The sequence below is a fragment of the Moschus berezovskii genome, chromosome 11 (genome assembly GCF_049115385.1).
Source record: "Moschus berezovskii isolate FMDL1 chromosome 11, NW_MosBer_1.0, whole genome shotgun sequence".
In the NCBI taxonomy this organism is placed as follows: domain Eukaryota; kingdom Metazoa; phylum Chordata; class Mammalia; order Artiodactyla; family Moschidae; genus Moschus; species Moschus berezovskii.
Genome location: NC_142470.1, coordinates 89,153,471 through 89,176,140, shown reverse-complemented (window position 1 = coordinate 89,176,140; position 22,670 = coordinate 89,153,471). Strand labels below are relative to the sequence as shown.

At 42.8% G+C, this 22,670-nt stretch overlaps 1 protein-coding gene across 2 annotated transcripts in view; it reads left to right on the top strand.

The window, feature by feature from the left end:
* VIT (vitrin) overlaps window positions 1–22,670 on the top strand; it is a 129,542-nt gene that overhangs the window by 32,837 nt on the left and 74,035 nt on the right. For both annotated transcript variants that reach the window (XM_055400862.2, XM_055400861.2), the window contains exons 3-4: window positions 3,879–3,944; window positions 18,092–18,248. In XM_055400862.2, coding sequence (XP_055256837.1) covers window positions 3,879–3,944; window positions 18,092–18,248 — 223 coding nt within the window. The remainder of the gene's footprint in view (window positions 1–3,878; window positions 3,945–18,091; window positions 18,249–22,670) is intronic.

The window sequence follows — 22,670 nt, the reverse complement described above, 5'->3', positions numbered from 1 at the left end:
CTTTACCACTGAACCACCTGTGAAGCCCTAAGAAATGCTTAGGATTCCCCTATTGTTGGGACACGTCCAACCTTTCATTACTTCCAGATTGCTATTAGAAATAATGCTCTGGTACCTCCTTGGTGGTCCAGTGGTTTAGACTCAGTGTTTCCACTGTAGGAGGCTCAGGTTCCATCCCTGGTAGGAGAACTAAGATCCTGCATGCAGTGCTGTGCAGTTGAGAAAAAAAAAAGATAGAAAGGAAAAGAAATAATGCTGTAATGAACATCTTTTACATACATCTAAATCTTTGTCTATATTTTTTATTCAGTTCACTTGATCAGTTGTGTCCAACTCTGTGCAACCCCATCATCACCAACTCCAGAGTTCACTCAAACTCATGTTCATTGAGTTGGTGATGCCATCCAACCATCTCATCCTCTGTCGTCCCCTTCTCCTCCCACCTTCAATCTTTCCCAGTATCGGGGTATTTCCAATTAGTCAGCTCTTCACATCAGGTGGCCGAAGTATTGGAGTTTCAACTTCAACATCGGTCCTTCCAATGAATATTCAGGACTGATTTCCTTTAGGATGGACTAACTGGATCCTAGTTGGATATTTCTGATTATAACTTGGGATATATTACTAGGTATATATTTTCTAGGACAAAGAATAGAAATCCTTTTTAAGGCTACTGAAATGTATTGCCCATGGCTTTCCAGAATGACTATACCTGCTCAGAATTTACTAACTGTGTACTGGACTGCCCTAATCCCAAATTCATGCCAGGAATAACTATAATCCTGAGTTCAATATTCAGTATACAATATGATAAAATATAATGTCATTTTGCTTTAGCCTGCATATTTTAATCATTAATGAGATTTAACATTGTTTCAAGCTAACTCATTTGTATTTTCTTTATAAATTATCTGGATGATAATGTATTTAAACTGTTGAAGTTTTAAGCAATTGCACCTCAGCCATCTTAACCATCCTGATGGCCACATTAGAGAGAAAGAGAAGTAGAGGAAAACTTTTATTTGAAAAAATAATTTTAATATTTACTTTGCTTTGAAATATCAAGCATGACTAGTGAAAGGTGAGAACTTTTCATGTTAATCAAAATTGGAACACTGAATTTTTTAAAACTGCGAAGTATTGTCGCAGAGTTGGTAAATCATGATTGCCCTGGAACTTCAGACTCTAGACTTGATCTCCTCAAAGCCTCTAGATTCTAATGGCCTCAGTGGCCAGATAACTAACTACTCCCACGCAAGTGCTTTCAGACCTGTGTTCTGCTTTGACTTTGAAGTGAGCATCAGTCATCCATCTCTGTGTTCTGTCTGTTCTCATTGGGGTGAGACAGATTTTCCTCTCACCCCAATTCTACATGCAATAGGATTCCGTTGCAATTCCAAGGTACCAAGAAGGGCCCTAATGATGAGGAATGAAGACTTGCTTCAGGGAACAAGCACTTTTGCAGCCTTATTGACCAGCCCTCCCGTTGAGGAATGGTTTCTGGGCAGCTTTAATTAACAAGCACCTAAGCTGAGGGGAGGGCCTCTGTCTACCACTGGAAATAATGACTTTATTAACCACTGCTGTAAAACTGAACTCTCTGTATGTTTTCAGCCTGGAGGGTCTTGGGTGAGCAAAAGCGAGTGATGGGGTGGTCTTACTGAAATATTTATAGTCCTAATGATACTGAGACTTATAAACCACTCGCCACAGGCACACAGCCCCAGAAGGACAGAACTTGGTTTTCCACTAAAAACTGATAACCAAATTTATTATTATTTAGCTCTTTCTGCTTAACTGTCATCATTTTTTCTATATATTTATTATCCTTTTTTAAAAATATTCTAGAATTCTAGCTATTTATTTTTGTGTATAAAATGAAGATGTGGTCTTTGGACAGAGTTAAATGACACAGAGACTACTATAAAAGTCAGACCTCCAGGACACTCACACCCACCCAAACCCCAGAAGTAAATAACACCTGAAAAATGTCTGCCTTCATTCTGCTTGGCTAGACTTTTGGTTTTCACTCAGTTCTCTTTTATGGTTCTGTTCTTGCAGGACATGGTATGTCAACTGTCCAGGCCTCAACGAGTGCTAAACAGTCAGAACTGGGGATAATTCAGGAGGTACATCACTGGCACAGCCTAGCTAGAGAATCATAAGATATATAAAAATTTTGCTTAATCAACACTTGGTGACATTGCCACTTTTTCCTTCAAAGGTAGTTGCCAATTAAAGAATTCTTAAGTCCTGATTTATGCCTTAATCAAGCATCTATGTTCTGTTAAATAAAAATTCTAAACAGCTCATAAAGTAGGAAGTAAAATGCCTGTTTTAATTATTCTACTGCCTCATGTTCACCTCCAGAATCCCAACTCCATCCAGAAAATGGGTTTCTCAAAAGAGTGGCTAAAATGGAAGTACGTTACAGCAGTACCATCTTTGGGTAGGTAAGGTAGAAGAATTCCTGGAGAGGAAGGAATAAGAATAGAGACTGAATAGCCTTTTGAAAGGAAAAATGTGCTTTTCTGTTTACCAGTACAATTAGGGTACGTACAGAGGAATGAGAATTTTCAGACATTATCAACAAAAAAATTGCTCTGAGAAATTTTCACAATATATGTCAAAAATTTAAGTGGGCATATCTTTCAGACAAGAAATTGTATTTGGAATGTTATTTTAAGGAAATAATGAGAAATCCATGCAAAGAGGAAGCTATTTATATTAAATAAGGGGTTGGCTAAATTATGATACATCCGTGCACTGCAATATTTTGCAGGCAGTTAAGATTATTATGGGAGAAACGTTGAATGACTGGAAAAAAAAAGGTCTCTACATATCTTTAAGTAGAAATATTGGGTTGGCCAAAAAGTTCGTGTGGATTTTTCCATAAGATGGTGTCAAGAATGCCAATGAACTCTTTGACCAAACCGATATGTTTATGACACCTTGTAAACATACTGCAAGGAGATCCAACCAGTCCATTCTAAAGGAGATCAATCCTGGGTGTTCATTGGAAGGACTGATGCTCACCTCATGCGACGAGTTGACTCACTGGAAAAGACTCTGATGCTGGGAAAGGTTGGGGGCGGGAGGAGAAGGGGACGACAGAGAATGAGATGGCGGGATGGCATCACCGACTCTGTGGACATGAGTTTGAGTGAACTCCGGGAGTTGGTGATGGACAGGGAGGCCTGGCGTGCTGTGATTCATGGGGTTGCGGAGAGTCGGACACGACTGAGTGACTAAACTGAACTGAACTGAACTGAAACAGTATAAGCATCATCAAAAGTTTGTTTAAAAGCACCCATATGAATACACACATACAGAAAAAGCCTGAAAATATTACACTTTTGCTTTCATCTATATTTTCTGTAATACTGTTTTTGTGCATTTTTTATACCCTTCTACCAGTAATATCTATTATTTCGGTAATAAGAAAAAAATGGTCTATGTTATATTTTAAAAACACAAGGCTCAAAGGAAACTTAGTGTGGAACAGAAGAAAGAGCACAGGAAGGGCCTGGGTGCTCATCCCACCTCTATCACTCATTCCTGGGTCCAAGCAAATCAGTGGACTTCTCTAGACCTATGTTCCTGTCTTTGGAAAGTAAAGATGGTGGAGTCGGTGTGGTGAAATTTAAAGACAACTAAACAAAGGACAGATATCCAAGAGATATTTTTGAAAGGCCCTTTCAGCAGAGGCTAAGAAAAGCACAAATGATACATCTTATTTCCTCAACCATAAAATAAGGGGAAATTAGTTTCACTAATGAGAATACTTCAACATGTGATTGAAGCAAGTATAAAGGTCAAAAGAGAGGAAGTATTTAGTGAAATAATACTGATTAGATTTTTTCATTTTCTTCATGTAGTTTTGCTGGTGACCGGAATACACTCTAATCAAGAAATGACGAAGAAAATGAAAAGGCCCAAATTCAGTAAGTAAAGCTGCAATTCCTCACTAGTACAAGACTTGTGTCTTCCATGTGGAAGACTGTCACACTTGTCTCAGTTAATTTGGAAAGTTTGGGGGTTTTTTTGTTTTGGGGTTGAGTTTTATTTTATTATCTCAATTACTTTGCACTCAGACTAATTAGTTATGATCCTTAGTACCTTTTTGACTGTAGCCCACCAGGCTTCTCTGTCCATTGGATTTTTCGGGCAAGAATACTGGAGTGGGTTGCCATTTCCTTCTCCAGAGGTTCTTCCTGATCCAGGGATTGAACCCATATCTTCTGTGTCTCCTGCATTAGCAGGTGAATTCTTTACCCACTGAGCCATCAGAGAAGTCCATTATTTGTTGTCTATTTTATTCCAAAAAGCATTTGAAATACAAGTTATTTTAGGGTAGATATGTTTCACTATATTAGAAAAATTCAAAATGCACATACAAGGCCAGACAACACTGTGTCTCTATGACTAATCCGAAATAGGCATTTTTCTGCCATGGAAATGCTGTCTCAATTCCCCATACCAGAAAATTCAGTCTGGCTAATGCAAAAGTCCAGCAGAGCTGCCCACCTTCCAGCATGCCCTGGGATCAGTGGGTAATCTCACAAAAAATTTCACACTCCGTCAGTGATAAGAGGAATAATTAATTTCATTTTTGGCTTCTAGTTAAGATTAGACAACAGAAAATCCAAAATAACCATAGATTAAATAAGACTGAAGTTCCTTTCTCTCTCTTATAAACATAGTCTAGGGTTTTATGGAAGTTTCACAATCTTCAGGGACCCACACTCCTTCTATTTTGCTGTTCTGCTTTTCCCAACATGGCTCTCAACTCATTGTCCAAAATAGCTACCCCAGCTCCATCCAGCATGTCCACATTCCAGTCAGTAGAAAGGGGTGAAGAAGATTACATATTTACTCCCTTTAAAGATAAGTTCAGGAAGTCAAATACACCACTTCAACTTAAATACCATTGAACCGCATTCAGGAGGATAGAAATGTCTTGATTTCAAGCATCTACATGCCTCTTAAATGCAAGGTGTTCTATTATTAGGAAAGAAGAGAAAACAGATGTTGGGGGAGGGGGAACTAGCAGAATGGGACTAGATAAACGGAAAATCTCACACTCAAATATTCTGAGCACACTGAACTACCTGGATGTGAATTTGTAGACTTGATGGAGGCTTGGATTAAGGTATATTTATGAAGGACCATAAAAGAAAGACTTTAGGTACATTCAGTGTCCTATACTCTCTACAACAGAAACTTCTATAGACATTAGATTTGGGTGCCTTGAAATCAGCAACATTAAAATTCTGAAATAGAAGAAGAGATGTTTCATGCAGCATTTTTTTTCTGTTCCTTTAAGCCGTTTGTGCATGACTTCCTGTTGAAATGAGACCAAAAGGGCAGCCATCCACAGCCTCCTAGCCTGAAATACTAAAAAGGAATTAGTTGTTTATTTATTCCTGTCAAGGCTGAGAGCCAAGAGAATTGGCCCAGGGGCAGACGTGTGTTCAAAACAGTGATTGGGCTAATATGGAGACAAATGCACACCCAAGTATGAATTCCTTTGGGTTGTTTCCAGTATCTTCATTGACTCATATTCAAAAATCATGAAAGATTCCATGATTACCATGACAACAGTTTTCAGTGATTGTGAAAGTCTGTGCTAAACAACCCAAGGGGAAACCTCTTAGAGAGATCTCAAATGGATTGAATTTCCGATATGCTAAATTACAACCTTATTCACAAAATCTCTCTAGTGATACAGAACTTTTGAGTCAATATATGCATGAAGTTTTTTCTCTAATTAGAAACTCTGTCACAGTCATTAAAAAGGGGGGAAAGATAGATACAATGAAAGTAATAGAATATTCCCAGAGTATGGTGATATCTGATTCTTCACCTCAGGAGTATTTCCAAATTGTAGTCTATAGCTTGAGGCCAAAGTAATTTTCATTTTTTTTCTATTCAATGTTGTTAATCTGCCACTGGGGCAGGTGACTGATAGCAAGGGAAGCACATCATTCATTCATTTGACAAGTACTGATTTGGTGCCAGCCAAGTACCAGGTACTATTAAACACTCAGATACAACAGTGATTGAGACTCAGACTTTGCCCTCACAGAGCTCAAAATCTAGAGAGGAAGAAAGACAAGTCACCAGGCAACTATGATGTGTTCTATAAATGCTAGGCCTTGGGAGCTAAAGGTACTCCAAGAATATAGAGAAAAAAGTTATGTATCTGGGAGGGTTTCCTGGAGGAAGTGACACGCCAACACTGATAACTGAAGGCCAAACAGGGATTGATCAGGCAAACATGAAAAGAGTGTTATAAACAGAAAGAAAAAAAGCATCTCCAAGGCCTAAAGAACAGAAAGAGCTAAAAAGTTAGTTTAGTATGACCGAGGTTTGGAGCAGGAAGCAAATGTGTTGAGATGAGAGATGGAGGGGTAAGCAAGCACCAGATCACAAACAGCTCATTACTGTATCCAGCAATCTGTAGTTCATCATGAGGGCAATGGGGAGTATTTCAGTGCAGGTTATTTAGGCTCAATTAGCAGAAATTCTGGAGAAGGCAATGACAAGCCACTCCAGTACTATTGCCTAGAAAATCCCATGGATGGAGGAGCCTGGTAGGCTGCAGTCCGTGGGGTCGCTAAGGGTCAGACACGACTGAGCAACTTCACTTTCACTTTTCACTTTCACACATTGGAGAAGGAAATGGCAACCCACTCCAGTGTTCTTGCCTGGAGAATTCCAGGGACAGGGGAGCCTGGTGGGCTTCCGTCTATGGGGTCACACAGAGTCGGACACGACTGAAGTGACTTAGCAGCAACAGCAGCAGCAGAAATCCAAGGTCAATTTACGCAAGCGAAAAAGGAGATTTTGGCAGGACAGGAAGTATCTCGCAGAACCCAAGGCTGGAAGGGCAGATGGAACTCACTGGGACTGTACCCCAGGCAGAAAGACCTCAAGAATTGGTGCCTCTGATCCTCTCTATGAATCTGCCTCACTGGCCAAGCCCCCACCCCCCTACCCCACCACCTGCCCACTCTGCTTCATGCAGACCATGTCTCTCAGTCCTGATTTCAAATTTCTGGGAGAGAAACTAACTGCAGGAGTGTAGGCTGGGAGGGTGGATTTCAAAGAAGAGTAGAATGATTAGGGTTGTGTTAGGGAAGTAAAACAATCCTGCCAGCAAAAAGCAACAAAATCCCTTTGTCCAAATATATGAGGAGAGAAGCGAGAGAACACAATATATTAGAGAGTTAGTATTACAAACAGACACGTGTCTACAGATAGGACGAAAGTAGCTACCAAGTCTCGACAGAATTTCACACCAATTTATACAGTGAAGTGGAAGACAGAACAATTACAACTTCTCTTAACTCCAGGAAGGATAAATGCATGTACCTGCTGAGTGTCTTTTGTATACCCAGAGAGCCCTAAGCTCCTTCTGGAGGTAAGTGTCCAAGAATCAGAAGTCTGGAGACCTTGCACTCTGATGCCTGGTGAAATCTGAGAACTGCTAGATTAGATGTACAGAAGATCAGGGCTGCTTACAGTTGTAAATGTGGAACCATGGGTTCTTTCAGTGCCCTCTGTTTCTCTCCTAGCCCACCCTCAGTTCCCGCCAGTGTTTATGCAGGACTAAAAGTCTTCACCACCCAGAGGGCTGAAGGTAAAATAACAAGGGGGAGGTCATTTGAGAGTTTTGCTCAGTGGACAGTTTACTGACACCTACTCTGAATGTAGCATGCATGCATTGGAGAAGGAAATGGCAACCCACTCCAGTGTTCTTGCCTGGAGAATCCCAGGGACAGAGGAGCCTGGTGGGCTGCCGTCTATGGGGTCACACAGAGTCGGACACGACTGAAGCGACTGAGCAACTCTGAATGTAGAACTACTCTCAGCTCCTGAAGATCTAGTGATCAGACATGGTGTCATGAGTTGGCAGAGCCAGATCAGAAATCCAGGTCTCTGTGAGTCTCAAGCCCAGATGCCTTCCCAGTGCCTTGTCCCAGACTAGCCAGAATCTAGGAATGAAGTATCTGGTTGACCAAAAAGTTCATTTGGGTTTTTCTGTACCATCTTATGACATTTTTTGGTTAACCCAATATCTGTTGTCTAGAAGCAGATGAGGTGCTAAGATAATCAAGTACTGACCAAATAGGAAGTAAAAGAGAAGAGATGTGGGACAATAGAGGCAATATGGGAAAAGGAGTTTCTTCCTTTGACTTTCCCTGAGACCTTGCGCCACACCTGTGTATCTCTCCTGTCTCTGCAGAGGGTTTCTGCTACTTTAGGTAATTGTCACTTTCTCTCCTCCTTACTTCCTCCGCTTTCTCATTCCTTTTTCTTCTTAATTCTTTTTCCTTCTATTTCTTTGGTTTACCCATCACCACCCAGGGGCCCTTTTGGATGTTGCTCAGCTTCATTGGCGGACCTTTGGACCAAGAAGGTAGTACATGTTGAAAATAATGTCACATGGGGGTTTTACAAAAGGGAAAACAAAGATAAAAACAGTGGAACTAGTTCTTACAGCTCTGCTCCTCCCACTCATATATGACCATTCATTCCAGGCCAGTATTTTGCTGTCATGTACAGAGTTGTATTGGGTACAATTTTCTTCTGTCACTTGGCTTATCACATGACCTTATTTTATAAATCAAATCAAGTCTGACTCCAAACTGCCAATTGCCAAGGGCTGAGATAGTAAAATTCCCTCATTGGTGGGCTTCCTCCCTCCCAGCTCCAGTCCTCGGGAGCCTTATACAATCTACAACATTCAGGGAGAGCCCCTGCACTGTTCAGTGTCCAAATCCATGTTATTCCTAGAAGCTGAATAGCTCCCCTATTTTGTAAATGGTGGGATCTTGGAAATGTGGGGAAGCCTCATGCTTAAGGTTCTACCCAGAGGGGCACCACCCCAGGTATTGTCCCAAAGTGATGCTCACCCAAGGCAACTGTTAGGGAACAGAGGCATTTCCCTTACTGGGACCTACCTGCTCACTGCCACCTTCCCAGTCATGGAAGGTCATTTTTTTTTCCATCACCCTTTGGACTGGCCGAGCCCAATCCCCTCAAACAAGGAGGATTTAGAGTACCTACTTCCCAAAGCCTTGAGGGATGGTTGCCAGGTAACCCCTGCCCTCTCCATTGCAACCCTGAGCCCCAAATAGGAGAACACAAAAATCTGACTACCCTCTTGGAACAGTAAGAGGGGAAAATACGGTAAAAATAAGCATAAGTTAGTATGAAGAAGGAAATGGCAACTCACTCCAGTAGTCTTGCCTGGGAAATCCCATGGACAAAGGAGCCTAGCAGGCTACAGTCCATGAGGTCGCAAAGAGTCAGAAATGACTGAGCACACACACACAAATGTCTTAGTAAATTAACCTGCTGTATGGTGCAGAGTAAAGTTTACCATACTGTACAAAATGAGAGTTTTATCAAGTTTTTTTACACAGGTGCCTTTTTCAAGGCTCTCATTTTCCTGCTATGTTTTGGAACCATAGATCCAACCGTGCCCACAGGCATGTCACTGATATATTTAATCAGCATAAACCTATTCACACAGTTTCTAACAAATGGCGAAAATGCGGTTGCACTTTTCTTGATCATTGACGACTACAAATAAAGGCTGAAGGATTTAGTTGTGTTCATGAAACTCTTCTCCTAAAGTAGTCAAGATACCTTGTGGATTTTAAGGATTAACTTCATTTATGTGTAGATTCCACGTTCAAAAAAGGCTTTCTCTTCAACTCATGAGCTTTTTAGCCCATACTGTAATAAACACATCATACTTATCCCCATAAGTTATGGGGAACAACTCTAGCAAAGTCCCTGACTGGCAGAGTTCCTATGCTAGAGAAGGAAAAGCTTTTAAGTTGCAAAATCTCTTCCATAGCATTTCTACATGTAAGGAAGCCCCAGGAGTGCTCCAGAAGCAATGGACTTATTCTAAAGTGGTGTCAGATGAGATAGTGTTATCCAGATGAGAGTGGTGATTAACTCCAACACATTATTGCCTGCCCACTCTGCAGTCTCTGACTCACTGAGCACCTGATCTCATATAGGGTAAAATAAAATTATGCACAGGAAAGCCTTCCTGGACCCAACAGCCACTGCCAAGACACCAAAAACCAGTTTACATGGCTCCAAGGTACACCACACGTCCTCTACTGTTGACTTACTGTACATTATTATAAGAGCTTTAAAATATATATATATATATATATAAAATCTGTCTTTTCAAGTAGACCAAAATCACCATGAACACATAATTAGTGCTCATTAGGTATTTGCTGGATGAATGGACAAACAGCAGAATGAAATAGAAGAACAGCAATGAAACAAAACACTATAAAATAAAGCAAAATGTGGCAAATGCTACAAAAGAATAACAAGGGGACTACAGTAGGATTCAAAGGGCCTCCCAGGTGACACCAGTGGTAAAGAACTCGCCTGCCAATGCAGAAGACATCAAAGACTTGGGTTCTATCCCCGGATCAGGAAGCTCTCCTAGAGGAGGGAATGGCAATTCACCCTAGTATTCTTTCCTGGAGAATCCCATGGACAGAGGAGCTTGGTGGGCCGCAGTCCATGGGGTCACAGAGAGTCAGACACGACTGAAAAGACTTAGCATGCACATACAATAGGATTCACATTGGTTTCTTGAAGGAGTATTTGAGGTAGGACATGAAAAATCAGTGGAATTTTATAGGCAGAGATAGGTGGGAAGGCTTTCTAGGCTTTCCACATATCATGAGTGAGAAGGCATCGGGAAATAGTGAGTGGCATGATTTGGCTTAACTGTTGGGGCATCATGGGAGATGCAGCTGGAAGATGGGTTAGGACTAGGTAATGTCAGTCTGAGAAGCTTTGTTCTTTGCCCTGCTTTAGAGGGTGGGGACACTGAGAGTGTTCTGAGCAGGAAATCTACATGATGAAGACAACAGTCAGCAAGATAAACAACAGCAAGATATTCCCTGCAGGCAGTGAAACCACATTCCGAAATATTTCCATTATATTAGAGTCTGTTGAAATAGTCTTAGCTTGAGGTGAAATGCATTACCTTTTATTCACATAGTTCTCTCCAGTAAGTTAACCTTAATACCATGTAAGGCATGGAAATATTTTTGCAATCAACCTTGAAAAGGTGGATAATTCCCAGAGGTACTACCTCAGTATGAAGAGGTAACTGTTCTGCTGCTGCTGCTAAGTTGTCGCTTTAGTCATGTCCAACACTGTGCGACCCCACTGACGGCAGCCCACCAGCCTCCCCCATCCCTGGGATTCTCCAGGCAAGAACACTGGAGTGGGTTGCCAATTTCTTCTCTAATGCATGAAAGTGAAAAGTGAAAGTGAAGTTGCTCAGTCGTGTCCGACTCTTCGCCACCCCATGGACTGCAGCCTACCAGGCTCCTCCATCCATGGGATTTTCCAGGCAAGAGTACTGGAGTGGAGTGCCGCCGCCTTCTCCGGTAACTGTTCTGGGACTTGGTTATTTATTGTATTGGAGCTATTGAAAGCATACAGCTCTGTGCACGTAGGATTTGGGTATAGCACACACACAGCTTCCTCACTGAGCTCATATGTTGTCAGCTGTAGCAACTGGTAAGTAACCCCCAATGTTTTCTTGCTCTTTAGGTGTTGGTACCAAGAACACACTTGGTTCCAGCACCAGTGTCTTCCCACAGATTGGTGTTTTTCAAACCTAGAAAAAGGAAGTAGATTAACTTCTAGTCCTCTTTCTGGTGTGTAGGCATGAAAGAAGGCCAACTCTCTGCTGCAGACCTTTAGCTGAATAAATTCTACCATGGCAATCCTCAGAAATAATAGGCAAATAATGCAAGGAAAATTGCACTAGAAGAGTTGCCTTGCAAGTGTTTAGGATAAATGCATAGATGTGTACAGATACACATAAATGCACACTAACACACCCACACAGACAACCTATTTACAAGACATTTCCTGTATTCACCCACTGCTGCTGCTGCTGCTAAGTCACTTCAGTCGTGTCCGACTCTGTGTGACCCCATAGACGGAAGCCCACCAGGCTCCCCCGTCCCTGGGATTCTCCAGGCAAGAACACGGGAGTGGGTTGCCATTTCCTTCTCCAATGTGTGAAAGTGAAAAGTGAAAGTGAAGTCGCTCAGTCATGTCCGACCCTTAGCGACCCCACGGACTGCAGCCCACCAGGCTCCTCCATCCATGGGATTTTCTAGGCAATAGTACTGGAGTGGCTTGCCATTGCCTTCTCCAATTCACCCACTAGTGGTTGTCAATGATCTTTAAGTTCAGAAAAGCCTTGCAGGATTAGAGCAGGGAGGCAACAATTTAGCTCCTTCTCTTCAGTAGTGGGAGAAGCATCCAAGTGGAGCTGGCAAAGCTATGTGCCTGGAGCCCCAGGGCGCAAGTTCAGGGCCTGGCTCTGCTACTTGGCACCTGGACTTGAACAAGCAAACTTCTGTCTCTGGAAAATAAGGATGATATGCCTCTCGGGGTTTTGTAAGAGTCAAGTGAAAATTATGTATTACAGTCCTTTCTAAATTAAAAGTGGGTTACTTTTAGGGACATCCCTGGCAGTCCAGTAGTTAAGACTCCACACTCCAGACTCCACACCCCACATTGCAGGCAACAGGTTCTATCCCTGATCAGGGAACTAAGCTCTCATATGCCTTGTGGTGCAGCCAAAAAATTTTTTAAAGAGTAGGTTATTTTTAGACATACAAATTTTCTGCAATTGCCCAAAAGCTGTGTCACCACAGGCATATTAACCTCTGTCATTCAATTACTTATCTGTGGTGTATGGATGGTATTTTCTCAAGGCTGACAACACTAGCTAGAAGAACCCATCTTTATAGGCTTTTTGACATGCTTAGAGCTGGAGCTTGGATTTATTTATTGAGGCAAGTGTCTGTGACTAGCTTTGTCTTTAAAAACCCTTTTCATCACACATCCTAGGTTTCCCTCAACTGTTGCATCCTGAGAAATCTTTTATACAAAGGGGAAAATACTTATTTAACCCTCATACTCCCCATGGAGGGGACTATGGAAAGGTCTTAAAGATTTTGGAATTTTTCCTCAAGGCAGTAAAAAGGTACTGATAGCTTTTGACAAAAGATTCAACATGGTCATCTAGCAATCACACTCCTGGGTATATACCTGGGCAAAACTGTAATTCACAAAGATACATGCATCTCGATGCTCATAGCAGCACTATTTACAATAGCCAAAATATGCAAACACCTAAATGTCCAGCAATAGACGAATGGACAGAGAAAATGTGGTGTGTACCTATATATATAATGGAATACTACTCAGCCATGAAAAGAGTAAAATAATGCCATTTGCAGCAACATCGATGGATGTAGAGATTATCATCCTAAGTGAGTCAGACAGAGAAAGACATATCATAGATATCACCCATATGTGGAATCTAAAATATGACAGAAATGAGCTTATCAGTGAAACAGAAACAGACTCACAGATACAGAGAACAGACCTGCAGTTACCAAGAGGGAGGAGAAGGTGAGTGAGGGAAGGATTGGGCATTTGGGGTTAGCAGACGCAAACTATTACGTATAGGATGCGGGCTTCCCTGTTGGCTCACTGGTAAAGAATCCACCTGCCAATGCAGGAGACATGGGTTTGATCCCTAGCCTGGGAAGGTCCCACATGCCTCAGGACAACTAAGCACGTGCTCCAGAACAAGAGAAGCCACCACCACAAGAAGCCTAAGCCCTCACTCACCGCAACCAGAGAAAAGCCCAGGCAGCAACGAAGACCCAGTGCAGCCTGAATAAATAAATACAAATGTTTAAAAAATGATTATATATAGGATGGATAAATAGTAAGGTCCTCCCATATAGCACAGGGAACTAGACTCAATATCCTGTGATAAAAGATCATTGAATAGAATTTATACATATATAACTGAATCACTTTGCTGTACAACAGAAATTAACATGACATTTTAAATCAACTATATTCCAGTAACAAATTTTTTTAAAAGATTCAACATGGTCAAAGACTGTTTAAGCAAAAGGGAAAAGAATCTTTGCAAAAGAATTTGCTGCCAAGGAAGAATTAACATGATCTGGTCACTGCTGTCAGGAATAAGGAGAAGGAAGCTTTCATCTTAAAATTTTATTTGGTGGTCATTTTGTTTCATTAACGTTTTTGCATGATTTTCTTAAAAATAGAATTTTACTCTAGTTGAATATCACAATCCAACAAAATTAAGTTTCATATCAAAACTGCTTATGCATAAGTGCTTTTATGTTATAATAATTCTTTCTCATTAACAGCCAGGAGGCAAGCTTATAACAGCCTTCTCTAATTGATGAGGAAATTTGTTTTCCCGAAGCAATGTGGTTTGCCTGGAAAACCACATTCACTGAAAAGATGAATGGAAAATAAGCAGGAGATTATACAGTTTGATTTGGCCTCTACATCATTGGCTTATTCTATGTGACATCATCCAATAATCACTCTATTATTAGGTCAGGCAGAAAACCCAACTTAGAGGAGAAATATCTGCAGTTGTGCCTCTAAGATCCCAATGGTGCACGAAAGTGGAGGCTCAGACAGTACCTGTTTTGCTTCTGAGATCAGTACAGCAGACCCATTGCCTCAGTGAACAACATCTAAACGTTATCTTTAGTTCTTGCCCTCTGGGTTGCAAATGGTTCTCTTTTCCCTGTGTCTAGTGCCAAGGTCCTCTGGGAAGAACAGATTCTGAGATGCCCTGATGTGAGTTCCCTCGAGAAAATAACAGCCCTGAGAAGTCAAGGTAACCTTAAGGAATCATATGAGGTGGGAGCAGAGCAAATGGCCAGGAAACAGGTCTCTGAGCAGCTTCCATAGAAGTAGTTCTGGGCTCCCCCAGGAACTCTGTAACTTCAGCCCAGGGTTCTCTCACTTCCACTCACAAAAGTTCACTCAGGAAGGAATGAAATCAAGCACATATAATCAAGCACATTGGAAGAACAGGGCCCAATGACAAAGCATGTCTAAAGGTCAAATATTTGTTCAATTTGTACAGAAAATTAAGCTGGAGAGAGTGAGCTAATTATAATTTCAGAGTGATGGCCAAAACCATTGGAAAATGTAATATGTAAATCCAGCCAGTAAGAAGCAGTCATTGGCATCTTTTTGACTGCTCTCGCTTTGAGTATACGGAAACCACGGTTTATTCCTTTACAGTATCTTCCCAGTTCTTTGTGAAGCAGTCTGTTTTCTTGTAACCTTCTAAGAATCTTTCATCCATCCACTTAAGGCCCAAATGAAATGATTTATCTCTGGATTTCCTCTGCATACTTTTGAACTATCCCACTTTACAGCTGATAGTTAGCAGATGCAAACTATTGTGTATAGGATGGGGGTTTCCCTGGTGGCTCACTGGTAAAGAATCCACCTGCCAATGCAGGACACACAGGTTTGATCCCTAGTCTGGGAAGATCCCACAGGCCTTCCCAGAAGTTTTCCTTTTCTCTCTTTCTCCTCTGCTGTTTAGGTTCATTTTCATCTATCTTTGTGTTTCCTCTCACAAGTGTGGAAATAATCCTTCCTTCAGAGGAGAAGTCAAAATTAATGCAGCTCAAGAAGTATCTGCCTCAGGTCTGAAGGGAGCAGGGAGGAGCTGATTTGGCAAGTAAGGCTCAGGGGACAGTGAATGGTACATCTTCCAAAGTACACGAGTATACATGCTTGATTTTATTTTATCCCCCCTCCCACTATCGTGGGGTAAATTAACTCACCGATTTCTAATCCAACTGGATGCAGATAAAGCAGAAGATCTTATTGAAGGCACTGCCCCAGGCCTTTGTGAAAGCAAGACAAAACAAACAAATTCCCCCCAAAGGAAGGGGCTAGTTGAGGGTGGGAATTGATGAGCAGGAAGCAAAATATTCCCGTGTGACCCTTTTCCCCTTGTCATTTTAAGCCAACTGTTTCATGGAAAATTCTACTGCCTGTGCACCTGTCTTGCTGTAGGTTCCATCACTGTATGACATTCGTGCAACAAGCTTCTCCATCGTACCCCATTTACAACTCCAGAAGGGTTGGGTCCAGAACCTCAAGGTGCCAAAGTCACGCCCACATGGAATCCCAGAGCACAGAGCTGTCACTTCCTATTTCACACATCTAAGAGCCAAGAGGGAATGCTTTCGTTTTCTTTGCATCCAAGGGAGGAGCTGCATTCAGGAATGGGACAGTGATCTGCGGAAGGGAGGAGAGTTGAACCCATTTAGTTATACACCCAGTGATCTGACAATTAACCAGTTTAAGGAGAGGCTACACAAGCATCTTCCATCCTCAAATTGTCTCTTTAAAACAGTGCTCCAAGACTCAAAATGGTTCATGCAGGCTTGAGTATCGGGGTTTAAAAGAATGGAAGATAAAAAGAAAATAACTGGAGAGGAAGCAGCCTGTGGTGGGGAGAATGAAACCACAAAACCATTTTAAGCACGGTGCTCCCCTCCTCCATGGGGACCACAAATTGTTTTAGCCTGTGATCATACTCAGCCCCCGGGCTCCCAGGAGGACTTCCATGCTGGCCCAGCCCTGTGTGGCCAGGACTGTCTGGGAGGGGTGTTTGGGAAAAGAGCGGCAGCTCTAACTTCAGGCCTCTCTCCAGTCTGAAGGAAAAGCAGCTCTGATCCATTCAGGTACAAAAGAGTTAAAAAAAAAAAAAAGTACATTTTGGATACAGCTGGAAACCATTAACAACTCTGAGAGCATCGCAGTAACCCAGTTTGAGGATGGGTGGCCTGGCAGAGATCCGGAATCTATGTTTGTAATCACTGACTCTCACCACTGGGCAGGGCTTTCTTTCCACCTCCCACCCAGTGGAGACATCCCATCTTCAACTGTTCAGTCCCTGCCTGCCCCTTCCTTCAAGGGCAACTTCATTTACTAGAAAGTTCTTTTTAGCAAAAATAAGAAGAAGAAGACTCCATAGAAACCTCCCCTTCAGTTCTTGCTCAGTCCTACTTGTGACTTGCCTCCTAATGCTCGCCTTCTTATGTCCAAACACCCCATCTCTGCCAGGCAGCCCTCGCATCTGGTGGTTTCCAGTTTCCTCCTGCTCACTCTTTGAACGGTTGTTTGTGTTTCAGAATCTCTTCTAGAGAATACATTCCTAGCTCCTAGGCATCAGTATAGGATCCTCTAGGAGGCCTTTTCATTCAGGAGTTCAGGAGGGAAATTTTTTCAGGGAAGACGCAGCTGCACCCCCCTTTTAGGTACTGCCACTATAGCATCTATGTAATCTTCTCCCTGAGCAAGCTTGGGGCTCCAGCAGCCTTGCCGACTGACTACTGCTAGGCTGGCTATGGCATCACGAGGCCCAAGAGGAGGGAGGATGAATGAATGGGCTTCCCCAGGATGCCCAACAGGGCAGTCCCCAGCTTTCCACTGAGCGTTGAGGAAGAGGAGGAAAGATGGCTCCTATCTTGACCCTGGAGCTAGGACCCAACCTCAAGGACCAAGACTAAAGATCATTTCATTATCTATCTCCCCAGTTCAAAAACCCTCCAACGAGTCCCACCTTATTCACAGAACACAAGCCCTCAAGCTGCCTCCTCCTGGCCTGGCCCTGCTCATCCCTGGGCGCCCCCTAGTTGGGGTCTTGGCTGCAGTAGGCCCACCTTTTCCTAGCCAGTCCTGACCCAAAGCCCGTGCTCTCTAACTCGCCCTTCCTGAATACCTTTCCTTCCTCCTGCGAGGTTTTCTGAGCATTTCCTCTTTTCCTGGGCTAGCTCCAGCGCGTCTGAAAAAGCAGTATTCTCCAGCTGTGGACTCACACTGACATTTCTGGCCACTGGAGGTGGGTCTTTTCCCAGAGTTCTCTACTCCAATTAATTAGTTGTTCGATTAAGCACAGAAATGAGCCTCTTGTTCTTGCTCTCAGAAGGTTAAATGCAACGGACAGTGATTGCTCTTTTGGCCTGAGGAATGTCCTAATTACCTCTCTGCTTTCATTATACAGAGGGGATCCAGGGTCAGCCCAGGCTCTCGCTTTTAGAGATCAAGTAAATGAATAGTTATAACCTAACAGTCACCCCATATATAAGCTGCTACCACAAGGTGTAATCTTGACTTCATTTTGCATTCCCAGCTGTGCCTCAGATCAGCTGTGATGTGAGAGCTGGGAAGATAACGAATGTCGAGTTCATTGTGAAGTGTCCACCAGGATGCCAAGACCCCAGGTACCACGTTTACGGCACCGACGTCTACGCTTCCTATTCTAGCGTGTGCGGCGCTGCAGTTCACAGGTGGGCAACGCTGAGTTACTTAAGAACAAGCAGTCAGGGTGTGGGCGGGGAGCCCCGGGCGCAGGGTTGCCTGATTAGCAAGCAAAAATGGACAACTTTAAGTGAGCATCCTGTGTTTTACCTAGCAGCCCTGTCCCAGAGATGACCCAGAATCTGTGCATGGCCCTGGATCTCCTTGCAGATCTCTCTAGAAAGGAGAACTGACTTCTCCTTACACATGAATGAGAGGGGAGGAGAATCCTACTCTTTTGTGTTCACAATGAAGAAACCAAAGTTCTTGATAATGTAAAAAAAATATTTTCTACTTGTATGTGCTGAGCAAGGAAATAATAGGGACATGACTAAGGAAGGCCCAGAGGTTTAGAGAAGAAATGTCACAGCTCTGGTTGACGGCTGGAGACAAATGGGAACACGAAGCAGTGAAGAGGAGGGTGACAGGCGGTCCTGGCTGGTCAGCTGTTGGTCTGGGGTCCAGGAAGAAGGAATCATGACTGTGTCACTGCCTAAATGAGGCAGGCATGACCTTTGCAGAAGACTCACACCTCTTTCACTTAGGCTTGGCTTCAAAACACAGGGAAGGTATGTTTACTGAATATGTTCCATAATAAGGCTGATGGGTGGATGTCCAGCTCTCCACCTGTGTTGTCTAATTCAGCCCCCACAACTCCCCTGCGTGCTATCTACCACTGTTATACACCTCTTAAAGGTGAAGAGAGGTTGAATAGCCTTTCTAAAGCCACACCATTGAAAAATATCAGAGTGGGGATTCAAACTCAAGTCAGTACTCCCACTTCTATTCACTACCCAGCACTGCTTTGAGATGCGGCTCTAAAGTTTGGGCTTGGCTGCCAGATACTGGCTGAAGTTTCTCACTTATTCAGGCCTGTGGAATCTTTTCACTTTACTTGCAGGCCAGTCACTTGATCGTTCAGTTGTATCTCTGCCAGAGAGAGGGGGGACTAAAACTCATTCCCTTTCAAGATGTCTAGGCAGTAGTCTCTCTGAAATTTGCAGAAGCAGTGAAAAAAATCTCTGCCTAAAATAAGACTTAAGAGTTACTAATAGACTCTGTCAGCCACACTCTTTTTCCCATCGGCACACAGATGAAAAGCTAGCTGGTTTTTCAATGGGAATACAAAAGCTCTACTAAGGATAAATAGAGGAACATTAAAGAAACAAACACCAAATTCTACTTCTTAACTCCAAACTATGGAATAAAAATATTTTGCTTTCACCCTGAAATCAATTTTGTGCAGCAACGCAATATGCAAATCTACACGTGAATACACACACACTTGTGCTTGCCCCCACAGGATCACTTGTTCAAACACTCATGCCTCCTACCTGTGCTTGAACACACATGTGTGTGCTCACACACCCTGACACATGTGTGCTTGCCCTCACAGCTCCGCCAACACCATCAGCACACTCTGGTTTGTGTTTGTGTAGACACTGACTTCTGTAGAGGCGGAGCCTATCCTAGGCCTGCTTGTATTTTTCCAGGTTGACACTTGCTTCCGCTGGCATTTGCTGTCTATCTCTTGCCTTTCCTTGTTTCCTGTGCAGTACAGAGCCACACGAGTTCATATGAGCTCACAAGATGTCTTCATAATGACAGTAACCCCTTACACAGAGATCCTCTCCCTAGCATCGCCTCAGCCCTACAAGGCTGCTGTTAACATCCTCAGAAGAGAAAGTCACAAGTGTCTGACTCTGCAACCCCATGGACTGTAGCCCACCAGGCTTCTCCATCCATGGGATTATCCAGGCAAGAATACTGGAGTGGGATGCCATTCTCTTCTCCAGGGGATTATCCCTACCCAGGGATCAAAACAGGGCCTCCTGCATTGCAAGTAGATTCTTTACCATCTGAGCTACCAGGGAAGCCCATAGGGAGGCATAGAGAGGTTAATTAAATTGCTAATTACTTCCAGGATTAGAACTTGTGTCCCCTGGCTTCCAGTCCAGAGCCCAAGTGATATATTTAGGTAAGAACTGAGGGGTCCCAGCATTGCTCAATGTACAACATTGAGGACATGATGAAGTTATAGACTTTGGAGCAGTTAGAGTTGGGAAAGGCTTTATGATAGATGAACACACCTCTAGGGAGAAAATAGGAATGGCATTGACAAGGACCAGGACTCAGCAATATCAGCATTTGGGGGGGAGCCTAGGAACTTGCTGAGAAGAATATAGATGCGGGTAGAGGGACTGCAGAGAAGAACTTGACCGTTTCAAAAAAGGTTTGCTGCTAGAGCAACTGAATGCCTCGTGACTTCTTTGACCAATGGCTGATATAGTAGGAGACCAGAAAGAAGGAATCACTACCCATGAGGAGGATGTATAGAAGTATTAAGGGAAAAGAGATAGGAACTTTGGATTATATCAGTTCCATTTTTTACAAACAGAACAAGTCTCTTTTCAGAAGGCAGGACTGAAGACAGTGGATAAGAGTGGGAAATACATAAGGGACCATCCATCACTGTCCTGCCAGAGGCCCATGCAGTCAGAACTGGGAAACTGCAGAGAGCATACTTTGGTTTAGAAATTTAGATTTAGCTTAAAGGGTTTAATTTTCATATAAAGTATGATAATCAGATGCCTTATTATGAATGATCCCTTGATCTTTCAAACCAAAGAGATAATGAACGTATTTGAGGCATCATATTCAGGCTCAGTCTTGGCCTGAACTAACTTCTGTGTTTAAAGTGGGACCAAAGTCTGGGAGAGGGGAAGAGCTCTGAGATGGGACAATAAAGAGGCCATCTTCCTGCTGAGCATGGATTTCTGACCAGATGCCCATTTTGAGAATGGCAGCCAGCAAAACCTGGCCTCGTGGTGGACAGCCCCTTTCGTCCAAGCCACGATGCTGACCCTCAGCTTATCCTAGTGTCCTGAGGGTCAGGGAGGAGGTGAACCTCAAGGCCGTGTTCAGCATCATGCAGGATGTCTGAGGAATGCCAAGGAGTGGAACTGGTTTTGCTCTTTCAGAGAATGTGTATGAAGCGTTTCCGCCTCAGTGAGGATATAGGTGAGGTTTTATTTACATAAATCCTCCAAACTACCTTAGTTCTGAGCCCCTAAGTGTGTCCTAAGTGCAACCACAGGCCTCCAGGCTCTCTCCATCCTCTGGTATCTCCTGTGGTGGTCGAGCATCCGTGCATTCCTCCCCTGGGACAGCTGTCACCTCCTCGAGTTGACAGACCATTCCCTATCCCGTGCCTCCTCCAGAAGTATATCTGGAAAATACGCACGTCCTGCAGTGAAATCCACTCACAAGATCTCTCTCTTAAGGCAACAGGAAAAACTCAGGAGAAGACGAGAGTTCTATGTCCATGCCTTTCCCAAAGTCTGGGTTTGGAGTCCTCTAAAACCGTCACAAGGGATCTCCACCCCCCAGTTCAGCCTGAGAACCCCTAGGCCTCCCCCATTCCCTTTTTATTTTTATTTATTTATTTATTTTTTTTAATAATTTTTTTTTCTTTACAGTTAAAAGTATTTTTATTAAAAAAGCACAAATGCAAAGAAATGAACAGAGGAAAATTTATGCGTCGAACCTGGACTGGTCACTTATGATAATATACATGCTACAATTCCATTCTCCCCAATCATTCCACCTTCACCCTCTCCCACAGAGTCCCAAAGACTGTTCTAAATGCCTATGTCTCTTTTGCAGTCTCTTATACAGGGTTCAGGTTACCATTTTTCTAAATTCCATATATATGCGTTAATATACAGTATTGATGTTCTTCTTTCTGGCTTACTTCACTCTGTATAATTGGCTCCAATTTCATCCACCTCATTAAAACTGATTCAAATGCATTCTTTTTGATGGCTGAGAAATACTCCATTGTGTATATGTACCAAAGCTTTCTTATCCATTCGTCTGCAGATGGACATCTAGGTTGCTTCCATGTCCTGGCTATTATAAACAGTGCTGCAATGAACATTGGAGTACATGTGTCTCTTTCAATTCTGGTTTCCTCGGTGTGTATGCCCAGGAGTGCGATCGCTGGATCATATGGCAGTTCTATTTCCAGTTTTCTGAGGAATCTCCACACTGTTCTCCATAGTGGCTGTACTAGTTTGCATTCCCACCAACAGTGTAAGAGGGTTCCCTTCTCTCCACACCCTCTCCAGCATTTATTGCATGTAGACTTTTGGATAGCAGCCATTCTGACTGGTGTGAAATGGTATCTCATTGTGGTTTTGATTTGCATTTCTCTGATGATGAGGGATGTTGAGCATTTTTTCATGTGTTTGTTAGCCATCTTTATGTCTTCTTTGGAGAAATGTCTGTTTAGTTCTTTGGCCCATTTTTTGATTGGGTCACTTAGTTTTCTGGAATTAAGCTGCAGGAGCTGCTTGTATAATTTGGAGATTAATCCTTTATCAGTTGCTTCATTTGCTATTATTTTCTCC